Source organism: Zootoca vivipara, chromosome 16, assembly GCF_965207765.1.
Source record: "Zootoca vivipara chromosome 16, rZooViv2.hap1.1, whole genome shotgun sequence".
NCBI lineage: Eukaryota > Metazoa > Chordata > Lepidosauria > Squamata > Lacertidae > Zootoca > Zootoca vivipara.
In genome coordinates this window covers 38,910,962-38,928,092 of record NC_142599.1, presented here as the reverse complement: position 1 = coordinate 38,928,092, position 17,131 = coordinate 38,910,962, and the positions used below count along the sequence as shown (strand labels likewise).

The window sequence follows — 17,131 nt, the reverse complement described above, 5'->3', positions numbered from 1 at the left end:
TTTTTTTTATTTTCATCATAAGATACTTTTTATGCTCAGAGGGATCTTCCCTGTGGTCAGTGAAAGCTTGAATCAGTAACTTTTTTTTTCTCAATGCATTCTTTATCGAACCATCTCTTAGAGCGGATCTTTTGTTGAGGCACATATATGTAAGGTTTTACAAATAAGTCTTGAAGTCTTGTTATAAAGTGTTAGCATATTAGATGTGTTTGTCGCCGTATCTGAACAGCTCCTCAGAATTATTTCTGCCCAATTTTCACTCTCTTTGGAGTTAAACCAATTAGCTGCAAAGGCGTTCCTTTGGCCATTCCACTTGACTTTTTTGTAACCAGCATCGGTCGTTAAACTCGCCCGGTGTCTGGGTTGTAATGGTGGATGGCTTGGGGGTAGAGTACAATGAAGGGTTATTGGTAAATGATCACTTTCCGATCTTGGGATTACTCTAAACTCATTGATCAGGGTAATCAGCTCTTGAGAGATAACACAGTAGTCTATAACAGAGAGCTTTTGCCCTGACCAGAAAGTAAATTGTCCTGGGTAATCACCTTGTGCTGAGCCGTTTAAAATATGTAGATTTTGTCTAATTGCCGTTTGTATGAGATGTAAACCTCCCAGATTAGAGGTCTTATCCAAAGACCTGAGAGGGAGTGGTGAGATAATTTCCGAATCCAGTGGAAAGAGATGGAAGTGCGTAAAGAGGTCTGCATCACACTGACCTACCCTGGCATTAAGGTCCCCTGCTATTACTATCATTGCTGACGGGTAAAGGTTTCGACACAATTCAATATAGGCTTCTACTTCTTTCCATTGTTGTTCAACTTGTGCATGTAATCGGTTGGGAGGTAGATAAAGATTTATACACATCAGCCTAAAGCTGTGGATGTCCAAGTAGACCGCCACCACCCAATCTGCGTGGTACGGAAGCTGTGTAATATTTGCCTGTATATGCATTGAAATTAATGAGGCACTACCCCCTTTTGGTCTTCCTCCTCTTTGGCTTGGTGACGCATGTGTTACATAGGATTGGTAGTTTTCAAGTTGTAACTCTCCTAGTGACCAGGATTCTTGGATAAAAATGATGTCATAAGTAATTAGAAAGTCCATGAGGAGGGGGTCTTTACTCTTTGATCCCCATCCTGCAATGTTCCAGGAGATAAGGGTCAAGTTATGGTTTGGAATAGTGGGTGTCGTGGTGGCTGGAGTATCTCCAACCATGTCCATCGCATGGTCGTATGATGAGACCACGAATGGGCATATCATTCTGGGAGGTACTGTAAGTGTGCTATACGTTGTATCTGTTTTTGGCGTATCAACTGATCTTGGCGAGTTGGTTTCCGCTGCAATTGTGGAATGATTACTCAGTCCACTGTTTTGTTGACTATGCTTCAGTGTGTGTCATTCTCTCGTGTGGATAGAATCCAGTAGACCATGTTTATCTGTAAAAATTGAACCATTCCTCGTGCTTGGGGTCACTAATTCAACTTGATGCTTTTTGGTTTGGAGACTTGGTGTGGGGGTGGGGGTACCCAGTTCGTGAGGCGACAGATATAAGCATTTTAACCATTCTTCATTGGTCAGAGGTTTTGAGGAGTTACTTGGATAATTAAATTCTAACAGTGCTGTAGAGGCGATGCTAGTTATAAAGATTTTAATGGACAGCAGCCTTTTTAGAAGTGCATTCTGCGATTTTTGGATTTGTTCCAGAGTATCTTCCAAGGTAAGTACGTTCTCATTAGGCATAGTCAACAGGAGTAAATCTTTCGCTTCTCCCGTCTCACCCCAACTGTTTTCCAAAGCAATCCCAAAACAAATGGCCACATGCCCCCCCTGCAGGATTGGCACTAGGAATTGCTCCACTAATTTATGCTGGAAGTGTTTGCAAACACCGTTGTGCCATTTAAAAGCACCCTTTGTTGTGTGAACTTTCCCAAAGGCAATCCAATCACCAGAATTATTTTTTTAACAGAAATTTATTAGTCTTATTTAGGTTTTAATATATTTTAACTTTTTTTTCTTTAAAAAAACTGCACATTTTGGTCTGAAGATAGGTTAATGGTCCTTTCTGTAAATCTCCCCCCCCCCCAAAAAATGCCCTAAGGCTAGGCTAGGGAAAGAATAATTGCAATTTGATCCTACAGGTAGAGCAGCTATTCTTCAAAACTTTCTCTGGAGTTTTTATTCCAGCTGAAGCCAAAAGATTTTTCTCATTTTGGTGCTTGAAAAACCGTATCTAATAAATTAAAACAAAAATGAGCGTCTCCCCCTCTGGGAGTGTGAAAGGCAAGTAGACTACAGAAAAGTGGGTGTACCTCTGTGGGTGGTGCGTTTTTTTTTTATAGGATAAGAAAAGGATCGTGGAATTGGGGGCAAAAGGAAAGTATTACATTCCTAAGAGAAGGAATGCAGGGGAATAAAGTGAAGTAGTGTGCCTTGAATTAAATTCTCTGCAGGAGGAAGGTGGTGCAGTTTAGAGAAAGCTTTTTTTAAAAAAGACCATCACTGAGTTTTCAGCCTGCTGGCATCCTTGACCTATCTGAATTTGCTTGCCGAAACATCTCCCCCACCCCCAAACAAACTAAAGTACCCAGAAGAAAAGGTGAGTAACTGCTCCCTCCGTGATCTCACCTGAACATTATCTCCAAAAAATAAAACCCTCTACCTGTGATTCCCTCCCCTGTGGAGTCACCATAATCCAATCACTTCTTTAATACTTCTTTTTTTGGCCATTAAAAAACCTCTTCCTATCGGGCTGGGGGGTGGTAAAGGCAGTGGTCAAAACTCCAGGGCCTTACAAGTGAGGGGGGCCCCACTGGGCATACCTTGAGGATTAGAAGATGCATATATCGATCTCCCTCTCACCGTTTGTTTCATTGCAGCTAAGAAAACAGAGCCAGTCTTTGCAAAGGAGTAATATGGCTTCTACGATAACCAAAAATGGATATCGAAAGGCTTTGGAGTTAAGGCAGGACCGGTGGTGGACTCCTGGCCTGGTTTTTAAGAAGGTATCAAGACACAGTGGGTAGATGTGCTCAAAGGAGATGGGAACCATAGCACCGCACTGACGGCGCCTGCTTGACTCCGTTTCCCAACTCTGGCAGAGCGAAGGCGCAGGGATTGTCCTCGTAAGCGGCGAAGGGGGACTGGAGCGGAACCCGCAATCTTACCCTCTGCTATACCCCACCTGCTTGTACCCAAAATATTTCACACACACACACACAAAAAGGATTACTTGTGGAAAGAAAACATTTGGGCCCATGGTGTAAGATATAGCAGATCTGGGGGGTCGGGGAAAGGAGGCTTGAGAGCAGAGCCCAGCTTTCCTGACATGTTTGCAGGTAGGAGGGCCTTTGGCATGGGGAAAGGGGAAGAGGCCTCGATGAGGACTAGAAACTTGACAAGTGGAGTACTTTCCCCGCAAGTGTTGGTTCCTTTCGAATGTGCTTGGAAGAAAAAAACGTTTCTGGGGTGGAAAGATGGTTGGGAGAATAAGTTGCTCTTTGCTTGCCCGCCTTCTTGGGTGCCTAATTGGTGGGGTGGGGTGGGGTGGGGTTGGCAACATGTGAGGGGTCTCAGGGCTGCTTTCCAAGATGGATTTCGGGCAGGGGCTCAAAGAGTCAAGGGCAACCACGCTCCCCCACTCTGCCGTTCTTCCCCTAAAGGATGATGGGAGAGAAAAATGAGCACAGTTCTCAGCTCCTGCCTGGAGAGATGGGCCGCTCAACTTTGCCCCAAGGAAAAGTGGCGAGTGTCTCGGGGTCCCCTCTTGAAATGAATCCAGGGCTTCTTCAGGTACTTGGAGGGGCCAAGGATGGAGAGAGGAGCTGGTGGGGAGGCAGGGGGCTGTGCTTCCGGCTGCAGCTCCCTGGAGGAAGGGTTGTTGTTGTTTTTTGGCTTCAAAAATGAAAATAAAGATCTGGGCTCTGGCGGCAGACGGGGGTCCCCCCTGCAAGCTGGAAGCGGAGGAGGCATGGGTACCGAAAATGGACATCGAGCGATCAGTCGGCTTTCACCCGGTGGTTATTGTTCAAGACCGGGTGCCCGTTGCATAGGGGGCCGTTCTTTGTGGGTGCTGCCGAGGGGGCAACTGAGGCAGCACTCTCCTCTTCCAACTCCTCCTCCCCGGTGTTGTCCGTCTCGTCACGATCGCTTCGCTCGTCCTCCACCACCTGGAGGGGAGAGAAACAAAGATCAGGAAATGAGAGCGACTTGGGCACTTCCCTGCGGCACTAGGTAGAGCTTTTAAGGCGATCAGGAAGTTACAGTGGGGGGGGGGAGTATTTGATCCCCTGCTAAATTTGCCCGTTTGCCCTCTGACGAATAAATGGCCAGTCCATAATTTTAATGGTAGGTTTATTGTAGCTGTGAGAGACAGAATAACAACAGGAAAAAACCCAGAAGACAAAAGTCAGAGATTGATGTGCATTATAATGAGTGAAATAAGTATTTGATCCTCTATCAGCCAGCCAGATATCAGGCTATCTGGTATCTTCACTGTAACGAGCTGAGATTAGAAGCACCTGCTGTAAGGCAGAGGTCTTACCTGTCATCCCAGCTCGTTACAGTACCTGTACAAAAGGCACCTGTCGTCAGATGCAATCAATCCAGCAGATTCCAAAGTAGCCACCAGGACCAAGACCAAAGAGCTGCCCAAGGATGTCAGGGACAAGATTGTAGACCTGCACAAGGCTGGACTGGGCTACAAGACTATTGCCAAGCAGCTTGGGGAGAAGGCGACAACAGTTGGTGCAATAATTTGCAAATGGAAGAAACACAAAATAACTGTCAACCTCCCTTGGTCTGGGGCTCCATGCAAGATCTCATCTCGTGGAGTTGCAATGATCATGAGAATGGTGATGAAGCAGCCCAGAACTACATGGGGGGAACTTGTCAATGATCTCAGGGCAGCCGGGACCATAGTCACCATGAAAACAGTTGGTAACACACTACGCCATGAGGGACTGAGATCTTGCAGAGCCTGCAAGCTTCCCTTGCTCAAGACAGCACATGTACAGGCCCGTCTGCAGTTTGCCAATGCACGTCTGAATGACCCAGAGGAGAACTGGGTGAAAGTGTTGTGGTCAGATGAGACCAAAATCAAGCTCTTTGGCATCAACTCAACTCGCCGCGTTTGGAGGAGGAGGAATGCTGCCTACGACCCCAAGAACACCATCCCCACCGTCAAACATGGAGGGGGACATAGTATGCTTTGGGGGGTGTTTTTCTGCTAAGGGGACAGGACACCTTCACCGCATCGAAGGGACGATGGACGGGACCATGTATCGGCAAATCTCCTTCCCTCAGCCAGAGCATTGAAAATGGGTCGAGGATGGGTATTCCAACACGACAATGACCCAAAACACATGGCCAAGGCAACAAAGGAGTGGTTCAAGAAGAAGCACATTAAGGTCCTGGAGTGGCCTAGCCAGTCTCCAGGCCTTAATCCCATTGAAAATCTGTGGAGGGAGCTGAAGGGTTGAGTAGCTACACATCAGCCTGGAAATCTTACTGACTTGGAGAGGATCTGTAAAGACAAAATACCTCCTGAGATGTGTGCAAACCTGGTGGCCACCTACCAGAAACATCTGACCTCTGTAATTGCCAACAAGGGTTTTGCCACCAAGTACTAAGTCATCTTTTGCAAAGGGATCAAATACTTATTTCACTCGTTATAATGCACATCAATCTCTGACTTTTGTCTTCTGGGTTTCTGGGGGTTTCCCTGTTGTTATTCTGTCTCTCACAGCTACAATAAACCTACCATTAAAATTATGGACTGGGCATTTCTTCGTCAGAGGGCGAATGGGCAAATTTAGCAGGGGATCAAATACTTTCCCCCCCTCACTGTAAGTGTGACCAAGAGACAATGGCAGCGGAGCAGGAAATTAAGTGTGACCGAGAGATGAGAGTTTTGACCCTGGTAGCACTCCTGCTTTTGGAAATCCTTTCCTCTGACGCAGTTGTTAAAATATTTTAGGTACCAGGCTCGTTCCAACCCACCCACCAGAGGTTTTAACAACCATTCATCTGCTTTTAGCTGCTGTCTGTTCCCCGCGAGGTTATTATTATTATTTTCTGATGCTTGCAAGCTACCTTAAGGGCCAATTGGTGGAAGAGCCTTTTCTTGAAAATAACTTCTTAAATACATAATTCTGGAGATTAACCCCCCCCCTTTGCATTCCCGCTTTGAAAGGTGGAACTAGAAATATTCAACCAATATTCAGAATCCGATTTACCTTTCCAAAGGGTGCTGTTCTTTTTTTCAAGTTACTTTTATTCACCGTAATTTATTCATGTCCTGCCTTTCCTGAATGCAGCCTGAGATGGGCTTGCAATGAAACTTAAAAGTGCAGCAGAACAAAATAAAACCTACAAGCAGCTTTTAAAATCAATTTGATGGGAGATCAGGCAGCCTGCAGCAATTAAAAGCCACTCTTGGCCTAAAACGGCTTCCCTCATAACAGAAGTGTCGAGGATAAGCCATCCAGCAGATCTTTTCCACATAAAATCCCAAGTTCTAACCCACAGTAATTGCTTCTGGGTGCGACAGAATCTAGCATCCTGCACAACTCAGCTTCCATTACCAGGAAGAGGAAAATATGAAAATAAGTTGCTAGCCCTCATGACTACAAGAATAGGGTCACAGGGAGACAGATTCAGTTCCTTCTTAGTGCAAAATGCAGATCCCAGTGTAGCAAAGCGGCTAGAGGAGGGGAACCCTTTTTTGGCTCCACAGGACAGGTCCTTATCAGGGTTGGCCTCGTGACCAAATATTGACAGGTGGGTAGGCCCGTCCACCTAATGTCGTAATGGCGTCAGGTGATTCAGAATCCCATTGCTCAAAATTGGGACTTCAAACTGCCACTACGGGATGACCAAAAGGGAGTTTCAGCCCTTAGTATTAGTGCTTGAGTTTTGATTTTTCCTCATCCCTCCTTGTACCTTTGCCCTTGTATGTTGTTGTGGGGTTTTTTTAAGACTATAGGCCTTCAGGTAGGGACTGTCTTGATTTTACATAAGCTGCACCCCACTGCGGGAGCCTTCTTGACTGAAGAGTTGGATGCAATTGCTCCAAGCAAATAATAAATCATGGGTGGGAAAACTAAGGCCCGGGGGCCGGATCTGGCCCAATCGCCTTCTAAATCCGGCCCGCGGATGGTCCAGGAATCAGCGTGTTTTTACATGAGTAGAATGTATCCTTTTATTTAAAATGCATCTCTGGGTTATTTGTGGGGCACAGGAATTCGTTCATTTTTTTTCCTTCAAAATATAGTCCGACCCCCACAAGGTCTGAGGGACAGTGGACCGGCCCCCTGTTGAAAAAGTTTGCTGAACCCTGTAATAAATTAATAAGGAAGGGCTTTTGTTCTGAATCTTGCCGAATTGGCAGGGTTTAATCCCCCTGCTCCCGGCTCATTCACAGCCAACCCCACTCACCAGTGTGGCATCAGCTGCTGGGCCAGTATGGAGAAAAAGACCTCATTGGCCCAACTGGAATCATGGCGGGCCAGAAGTGGCCTACAGGCCGCAGGTTGCCGACCCTGGGGTTAGGGAAACCAGGGTTCAAAATCCCCATTTGGCCATCAAGCTCACTGGATATGACCTGGGGGCAGTCCCTGTCTCTTAGCTTGGCCTACCTTGCAGGGTTGTTGTGGAGAATATGGAAAGTCGCAGAACCACGTAAGTAAGCTACCTTGAGTCCCTTTGAGGAAAAGTGGGACAGCAATAAATAGATATATTTTAAACAGAGTTACCATCTTGGTTGGTTGGTTGTTTTTTTATTAAAAAACAACAACAATTCTCTCAAACACCAAGTAAAGAGTCGGTTTTCTCTTATACCTCCTACTGGACAAAACACGAACTGGGGAAGGGTACAAAGAAAACAAGAGCCCAACTTGCCTTTCCAGTTATGAATTTCTGGGCCATCCGGATAATGAGGTACGCCCAAAATATGTGCAGGGACTGCAAAATCACCATCATGAGGTTGAAGAAATAGTAGCCGAAGAAAGCTGGGTACATTTCCAAGGGGTACACCATGGTGCAATGCAGAATCCTATAAAATTCAACATATGGAATCAGATTGAAGAAACCACACTGGTAGTTTATCCCCTCACAGAGCTACAATTCCCAGTGCCCTTAAACTACAATTCCCAGGGTTCTTTGGGGTAAGCTGGGGGTTTTAAATGCCCTTTCAAGGAACAGCATGGGTGTGGCCTAATAGCAACTGGCAAACTATATTCCCCTATGAACTGGCCCACATTTATTCATTAGCCGCGACTCCTGTATTGCAGGGGGTTGGTCTGGTTGACCCTTGGGGTCCCTTCCCACTCTATACACTTTTGTGCTTCTGTTCCCCCCCCCGGGCGCCCATTCTCTCTCTCCCAACAGCTTCTCGGCAGGCAGACGTTCAACAGGTAAACCTCACACGCTGCGCACGTAACTCTCACCAGAACGGGAGGATGATGAGTCGCGTGACGATGAAGATGGTGGCGAAGACGATGAAGATGTTGTTGGACATGTTCTTCCAGCCTGCGTAGTTGAACATTTTCGCTGACTGCAGAGACACAGAAAGAGAGGAGGGGAGGCAACATTTACAGGCAGCCCTGAGCTCAGGGACAGGCCTGGCAGCGAGAGACGGAAGATGCTCTGGCTACGAAGAGCACAGTGGAGCATCTCCTCATGGGGCAGGATGCGGTCCGTGGGGGTCCCTCTACCTGTCCCCCGGGGGTCTCTCCCAGGGCCGGATTTAAGTTTGATGAGGCCCTAAGCAACTGACGGTAATGGGGCCCTTTTTATGTCCAGCTGTCCTTTTGTCAACAACAAATTGTCGCTTTTTTGTGTGTGTTGAATCATGGACGTAATAGGTATCTAAAGCCATTTGCACATAACAAAATATGTATTTTATCAAAGTAATTGTTGAAAAGTCCATGCAGAATGTAGGCACCCTATATATAGAAATGAGCAAAGCAATGACATTTTAGGGTGGGGCCCTTGGCTTACATCATAGGAGCCTGCACAACACAAAACACTCTTGCTGTATGTAGGTTTTATTTTATTAGGTTTTTATCTTATATTTTGTAAATGTACGTCCAGGTATTTTTCCCCCTTTAAATTGTTTTGGGGCCCCCAAGAGAGTGGGGCCCTAAGCTATAGCTTGTGTAGCTTACACGTAAATCTGACATTAGTCTCTCCCCACACCACATGCTTCCCTGGACCTATTCTACCCCCTAAGTGTTTCCCCGCCTTGACTGCCTGGAAGGACAGACAGGGAGTAGAAACCAGCCGACAAACTCAAAGCAAACTGCTCTTGCAGCGGCTCTGTTAAGGGTTTCAGGCGGAGAATATTCCCAGTCCTATCTGGAAATGCTGCTGGGACCTTTGGCCTGCAAAGCAGGTGCTCTAACCACTGAGCCCCAAGGCCCTTCCCGGACATGCCACCATTTAATTATGTGTTTTTAAGAAGCGACCGCACTGCAGCACAAGGCGTCCAGAACGGGGAGAGTCCCCGAGTCGAGTCGGACCTCTGGGCTTGAGCTCCGGGTTACACCCCTGTGAGGGAGGAAGGGGTCCCGATCCCTCACCTCCAGCAAGTAGTCCGAGGAGTCGTGCAAGGCCATGATGAGAGTCCCGGCCCGGATGTAGTTGGTGTACCAGGAGAAGCTAATCAGGACGATGGTCGCTACGTGGTGGATGACCTGTTCCTTGAAGTCCTGCCCAAAAGCAAAAATCAGCCAAAGCGTAACGGGAAATACCCATCTCCCCAGAAATCTTTTAAGGCTGTTTCAACTATTTTTTTTTACAAGAAGTTAACTTAAATCACTGTTACTACAGACCAGTTTTTTTTCAATTCTGAATTGAGACGAGTTTGGATTTAATTGTGGTGTTGTTGTTGTTGTCATTTTATTGCTCTGTTTATATGTTACTGAGCTTTTAACACTACACTGAATGCAATGCTTGTTAATGTTTAACACCTGTGTTCTCCTGAGCTTCTCTGAGCTCAAAATTCATGGTCAGAGAAGCAGTATACAGTGGTACCTCGGAAGTCGAATGGAATCCGTTCCGGAAGTCCGTTCGACTTCCAAAATGTTCGGAAACCTAGGTGAGGCTTGTGATTGGCTGCAGGAAGCTCCTGCAGCCAACTGGAATTCCATCGGATGTCCGGCTTCCAAAAGAAAGTTCAAAAACCAGAACAGTCACTTCCAGGTTTGCAGCATTCGGGAGCCAAAACGTTCAAGATCTAGGCTGTTTGAAAACCAAGGTACGACTGTACGAATATTTTATATCTGTCTGCATTGAAACCCTAGGTGGAGTTGATGCCTCTATGCTGTTAACCTGAAATTTGTGGGGTTTTGTGTGTGTGTGTGTGTGTGTGTGTGTGTGTGTGTGTGTGTGTTTAGACTGTTCTTTTTCTGAATGCGCCAGTTGCTTTCAACTGCTTTTTCATCTTGTGTCTCGATTTCAAAGGGTTTAAGCAGAACTCTCGAGTACCACGTTGCAGGGGGTTGGATTGGATGACCCTCAGGCCCCCTTCCAACTCTAAAATCCGATGGTTCTTTCATATATTCCCCCCCCCCCATTTTATTTTAGCTATCATGGAAGTTTAATGATAACGCTCCACCTTATGCTGCCATCAACCTCCAGTGATAATATGTGCATCTCTTTATGGATATGTATTTGTTGTTAAAAAGAAGATCAGCTTCCACTGATCGGCTGCAAATGCAGCAGCAAAAGTCAGACGGCGCCTGCGCTCCCCCTGAGCCAAGCCTTCGACTCACCTTCCGCTTCACGTCCGAGGCGATGCTGAACAACAGGGACCAGTAAAACGAAAGCTCAATCATGTAATACCAGTACTGGGACGGCAGCAGGTTCTGGAGGAGGAAGGGGGGGAAAAAACCTCAAATATAGCCAGGCCGTTCCGCGTTCTCAGCCAACATTAAAAAAAACCAGTTGTGTCCTCCCCATCCCAGGTAAGCGTAAGAACACAAGGAATGTCCTACTGAATCAGGCCAAAGGACACCACCTCTCCTGTTCTTCTGGAGCGCTTTCTTTTCCTCTGCCCTCCACATTCCTCCCTTCCTTTTGTGCCTTCATTTATTTAAAAGCATTTGCCACCCGATGTTTCACAATATCTCTAAGCAGTTGACTACACTGGTGCAGATTTCGGTCATCTCGATCTCGCTACCAGCCCCCCACCCCCCATTTATAGTTATGTGCTCCTTGTTTCATGGTGTATTGTATATATTTTCTTCGCCACCCCCCCCCTTGTCTCCACCCCCATCATTCACTCCGGACACTGAGATCCAGCACCGAGGGCCTTTTGGCGGTTCCCTCATTGTGAGAAGTGAGGTTACAGGGAAGCAGACAGAGGGCCTTCTTGGTAGTGGCACCCGCCCCGTGGAACGCCCTCCCAGCAGATGTCAAGGCAATAAGCAACTATTTTACTTTTAGAAGACAACTGAAGGCGGCCCTGTTTAGGGAAGTTTTTAATGTTTGATGCTGTACTGTTTTTAATATTCGGTTGGAAGCTGCCCAGAGTGGCTGGGGAAACCCAGCCAGATGGGCAGGGTATAAATAATAAATTTATTATTATTATTATTATTATTGCTTGTGGATTTGTCTTTTTTTTTTTAAAAAAAAAGATAAATCCAAAGGTTGGGTATATATAATTTCTAATGCACACACCACATGAACACACAGGGCTGTTGTCCCTGCTTAAGTTGCTTGCGAAGCCTGCCTACCCCCCCAATCTCACCCCGTTCTTTTACACCTCACCAAGCTGTTCCCTCGCAGCTGCATCAGGCCCACGTTCTCACAGCTCTCTCAAGCTCTCTGCACACCCCCAGAGACACTCTGTGTCCCCCCACCCAGCTTTATTCAAACCTCTGCTGTTATTTGAAACTGCCATTTCTCTTTTAAATCCTCCCCTCGTCCTGATTTCATGCAACTCCAGGATGGTGATGCCGCACTACAACACACACACCCCAACAAAGGCTGTGTGACGACAGCCTTAGGTTTCTATATGTATATGAAGATATATATAAAAAGCAAATGTTGCAGCGTAAAAACTTAGCTCACCTGCGTAGGGTATCCTTCCCAAACTAGCCTGAGGTTGTAGAACCAAGGTTTCTGCAAGTTCAGGAGATAAAGGATAAAAAGACAGGAGCTGGTTAAGCGTCAAGAGGACGGGCAGAAAGGGCAACTACGTTTCCCGCGTTAAGTTGAGGAGGAAATGTACTCACGTCAGCTATGACGGCCGTGCCAGCAATGAAAGCAAGAAGGTAAAAGGTGAATCTCCAACTGGAAAAGGAAGCACAAAGTCTGTTTCTCGTCCCCTGAGCAAATGAAGCACACGTTTTCAGGCATGTCAAGAGTGCCACTGGGGGTGTGCAGAGTGCCTCTGACGTCTGCCAGGAGTGTTGGGGCCAGAGGCAATAGGACAAACAGTAGGGGGAGCCAGAGAGCCAATGGCAGGCAGAGCCACCCCCTGGATTGGTTGTAAGGAAGACTCCGGCTACTAAATCTCGCAAAGGCACCCCGTCTGCCTGAATTTGTCACCCTCTAGCTGTTGCTGGGCACCCAGCTGTCATCGGACAGCATGCCCAATGGTCAGGAGCATTGGGAATTGGACTTCCAATGGATCTGGAGTGTTTTGGCGGGCACAGAGCGTTGAGGAAGCCTGGCCTGGGGCAGCCAGCTGCCGACCCCATATCCAGCGATGCTTTTACAGATGGGAAAGGGTGCATGGGGGTGGGGCAAGCTATTCACCCAAGCTGCACCATGTTGCTGCAGGCCTACCTGGCCTCCCGAAATTTCTTGAGCAAGCTGGGCCGGTCCTGATTGCGCCGCCGGCGGAACCAGCGCTCGACCTGCCGGGGGCTGCAGCCGCTTTTCTTTGAGAGGCCCTCGATGTCTGCCTGCGGGGGTAGAAGAAGGAAAAAGAGGGGGCCATTCAGAAGCTTAGGGAAGAAAGCCATTGAAATGCAGACGGCAGCAACATTTGCTTTGCTTTGCCATTTCTACCTTGACACACTAGGTTTCTAAGTGCGTGGAACTCTTGCCTTCTTCCCAGGGAAAGCCACTGGTTTTGTTGAAAGCTTCCAACTGGAGGGTTTCCTGCTTTGGGAAATGACTTATCTAGTTGCAACATCAGCCTGGCAAAGACTTCCTGATCTGAAGTTGGCTCAGAAGTTTTTTTATGCTGAAGAACTCAATTGACCCAACGCAGTTTCCAAGCTGCTTTCATGCCGGAGTTTTGGAGCCCTTCGATTCCCCCAAAATTTTGATGCTGTTTTTATATTTTATATGGTTGGCTTCGGGTCACTGTGTCCCAGAGCTCTGGGAATCTCAAGAAGGGAACATTTCCAGGCCAAGAATACCGGGGGGATTGAACCAGAGATCTTCTGCAGCCGAATTTTGCTGCTGGGATGATGCATTTAGGGAACTTGCAGGGTGAGCACCCCCCAAGTGCAATGGATGAGCCTCACTCTGGGAAAACAGTCTTCCAATAAACAGGGGGGAAGAATCCCGTCCTTCTGCTTCTGAAAAAACAGGTTTCTCCCGGCCCTGCCTGGAGATGCCATTGCGACTTGGGACTTTCTGTGCTCTACCAATGGGCTACGGCCTGTCCCCACCTCCATCCAGACGGAAGCAGCAGTGATGCAAGAAGGTGCAGATTTGGCCTGGGGGCTGCCAGCTGGCAAAGCCCTGCAGAAGATGGAAAGCTTTTTGCTCTCATTTATAGGCTTAATTGCCTAACTGCACCAATTGGGAGCTCAGAGCGTATGTCCACAATACATATTGGCACAGAGCCAGTGTGGTGTAGTGGTTAGGAGCAGTAAACTCGTAATCTGGGGAACCGGGTTCGCGTCTCCGCTCCTCCACATGCAGCTGCTGGGTGACCTTGGGCTAGTCATACTTCTCTGAAGTCTCTCAGCCTCACTCACCTCACAGAGTGTTTGTTGTGGGGGAGGAAGGGAAAGGAGAATGTTAGCCCCTTTGAGACTCCTTAGGGTAGTGATAAAGTGGGATATCACAGGCCGCACGGTGCCAGCAACAAGCCAATTAATTTTTCAAGAGGCACATGCTAGGTTTAATCTGGATGCCTTGGTGGGAGAGATGGGAAGCCAGAGGCTCGGACCATCAGCTCTGGCAGAAGACCAACTCCATTAGGGGCCTCCTGACCCAGGACTGTTTCTGTGCCAGCTGGTCACTGCAAGAGCTACTATTAAAAAATTGGCTCCTGAGCGCGTTTTTCCCTCTGCCCTCCCTGTCCCTTCTTCCTCGTGTGCCGTGTCTTTTTTCTTTTCTAAGATTGTAAGCTTGTGGACAGGGACTGTTTAGTTTTAATTGACTGGACGCTGGAAGCCTTTCTGGCTGAAGAAAACTGGGTACAAATGCTCTAAATGAGGGAGCTGAGAGAAACATTTTCCAGTCTCCGGGTAGAGGGCGACCTTCCAAGTCTCCTCTGTGAAAACCTCCTCTCACGTATTGCGAAAAATCCTGACCGCTACCACTGTCATACTGTCCATTTAAAGTACAGTACAATACACACACACACACACCGGGAATCCTGGGAGCTGTAGTTTGTCATGGGTGCTGTGAGCTATGAGGAGGAAACCTTTGTTCCCTTCACAGAGCTAAAATTCCCAGAGTTCTCTATGTTTTTAGTGGTTCTTGTTTTATCTGTAAGCTGCCTTGAGTCCCATCAGGGGAAAAGGAAGGATATAAATTATTCTTATTAGGGATGGATCATTAAAGCGCTCTGGGAATTGTAGCTCTGTAACGGTATGTGAATCTTCTAACAACTCTCAGCACCCATCACAAACTACAGTTCCCAGGATTCTTTGAGAGGAAGGCATGGCTGTTTAAAGCAGTATCACAGTATTTAAATGTATGATACAACGGGAGTCCCCACTTCCTTCCTCTCTCAAACATGACTTCCCCGGCAAAGTTACCTGTTTGGGGTGTTTACAGGACGTCGTATAAAATTTCTCTAGGACGGGATTCGGAGTCGCTTTTAACCGCACTTTCTCCTTGACGTTCAAAAGACCTGCTAGCGGAGTTGCCACGTATCTAGGGGGGAGAAAAGAGCAAGAGAAAGGGGAGAGAGGGGATGAAAGAAAAGACACACAACGTTAGGATTCTGCAGCAGTTTCCGTGCCAAAACAGAAACAGCTGTTAAATTTTACGGACTTCTGCAGCAAATCAGGGCTTCCTTTGAGGAAGGTCTGAGCTCCACAACCATCAGATGAGGCAGGAGCAATGGAGGAAGCTGGCTTCATAAGAGTCTGACCACTGGAATGCATCCAGCTCAGGACTGTATACACTGACTGGCAGCAGCTCTCCAGTGGTTCAGACAAGGGGATCAAGCCTGAACTGTTCTGTATCCAAAGCAGAGGCTCTACCCCTGAGCTACGGATCTTCTTTGAAAACAATACAGTACTAAGATTCCAGTCCTCATGATCCTGAATGTAGGACTGATTTAACATTTAACTTGTTGGCAGGCTTTGGGCATGGAGTCTTTTCCCAGCCCAATCATGGGACATTGCCACCGAGCTACAGCCCTCTTTCTAGGAAGAAAGCAAGATTCTAGTCCTCATTCTGCATAAAGGGCTGAATTAAATGCAAACGCAGGAGGCAGCCTTATACTGAGCTCCATCTAGCTCAGTGTTTCCTACACTGATTGGCAGTTTCTCTTTGGGGTTTCAGGCAGGGAGGGGTGGTATTCACAGTCCCACCTAAAGATGCCAGAAATTGAACCTGGGACAGTCTGCCTGCAAGGCAGGGAATTGGGGATCCCAGTAGATGCTGGGCCTTGCATCAATTCATAGACTTGTACGCAGGAATCTCTGCTAAAGCATCCAGGACAGATGGCCACCCGACCTCTTTACCCCACATAAACCCACCCGGCCACTCCAACCTGCAGAACTGTTTCAAGTCCCACCTAATACTCGCTCTGCATTTGTAGGAAATCCCGTTACACTTTGGAACTCCCTGCCTGTTGACATCAGGCAGGCTCATTTGCTGAATTCTTTTCGGCACCTGAACATCTTTGTGCAGGCAGGCCTTACCCAGGCGTGTGGAACGCCTGCAGGTGTTTTAATTCAGGTTTTCGGCTTTGATTATTACGTGAAGGTTCCCAACTGTCTCCCTCCTCCACCCAAGAGAATCTCAGGGTCTCGTTCCCTGCTTCCCCGCTTTACAATCAAGTGGCAATTTTACGAGAGGAATCAAGGAAGGCAGTCGTAAACTGAGCCTTTGGAGATCTGCAGGGATTTGTTGCAGGGGGTACACAGCCCCCAATATCCCCCCCATCAGCCTGCCCTCCCCCCACCACCCCCATCCTTGTTGAGCCTATCCTAGAGCTAGGGGGCAACTCTTCTCATGCTCTCTCCACCATTGCCACACCGTAAAAAAAACATACACACAGAGGCCACCCTCTCAAACAATGCTCTGATTGTCTCCATCCTCTGTGTGTGTGTGTGTGGGGGGAATTGTCAACCGTGATAAATAATTGCTCTTTAATTCTCCGGCCTGGCTGTCTCAGGCCAGTCCGCAGGCCCTGCTGACTTCATCGGGATTGCCGCCCCCTCCGCAGACAACCGCTGGCAGGTGACACAATGCCACAATTATGCCAAGGGCCCATGGCTGGGTTGAGGCTGATGCCAGAGCCTTGCTGCCCTCTCTCTCTATCTCCCCCCCCCCCCCCGCTTTGCTTCCAATTGTTTTCTTGGGACTTGGCGCGGGATACGGGCACAGGGAGAAAAGCGTCTCGCCTTTGCCCCCAAACCCTTGAGGAATCCACAGCGCCCACACGCGATGCCGACCGAAGCACGCTGCCCTCCTTCCCAGGGCGAGCGGTCAAGTGTTTGCAAGGGTTGCGGCTTTTCACAGAAAAGGTGCATTGGGTCTGGCCAAATGCCCCTAAGAACAGAGGAATCCAGATAGACTGCCCCTGGACCTGGAGGTTCCACAAGTGTCTCTTTCTTTTTTTGTTCCAGCCAATCAGAAATTCACTGGGTGTTGACTCTGCGGGGCCAGTCCCCGCCCCTCAGCCTAGCCTACTTCACGGGGACCTTGCTCCCTGTCTCTCACCCCACCCCGGGTTTACCCCAAACAGACCATCCTCCTCCTC

At 47.8% G+C, this 17,131-nt stretch overlaps 1 protein-coding gene across 4 annotated transcripts in view; it reads right to left on the bottom strand.

Annotated features, from left to right (window-relative positions):
• Nucleotides 1–1,951: 1,951 nt before the first annotated feature.
• Nucleotides 1,952–17,131, bottom strand: part of CERS2 (ceramide synthase 2) — a 51,156-nt gene continuing 35,976 nt past the window's right edge. For all 4 annotated transcript variants that reach the window (XM_088659512.1, XM_035097720.3, XM_035097722.3 and 1 more), the window contains exons 3-11: nt 14,952–15,069; nt 12,793–12,911; nt 12,237–12,294; nt 12,073–12,123; nt 10,773–10,865; nt 9,579–9,707; nt 8,445–8,551; nt 7,897–8,050; nt 1,952–4,166 (exon numbers count right to left, since the gene is read on the bottom strand). In XM_088659512.1, the coding sequence (XP_088515638.1) occupies nt 3,996–4,166; nt 7,897–8,050; nt 8,445–8,551; nt 9,579–9,707; nt 10,773–10,865; nt 12,073–12,123; nt 12,237–12,294; nt 12,793–12,911; nt 14,952–15,069 (1,000 nt within the window). In that variant the 3' untranslated portion in view covers nt 1,952–3,995. The remainder of the gene's footprint in view (nt 4,167–7,896; nt 8,051–8,444; nt 8,552–9,578; nt 9,708–10,772; nt 10,866–12,072; nt 12,124–12,236; nt 12,295–12,792; nt 12,912–14,951; nt 15,070–17,131) is intronic.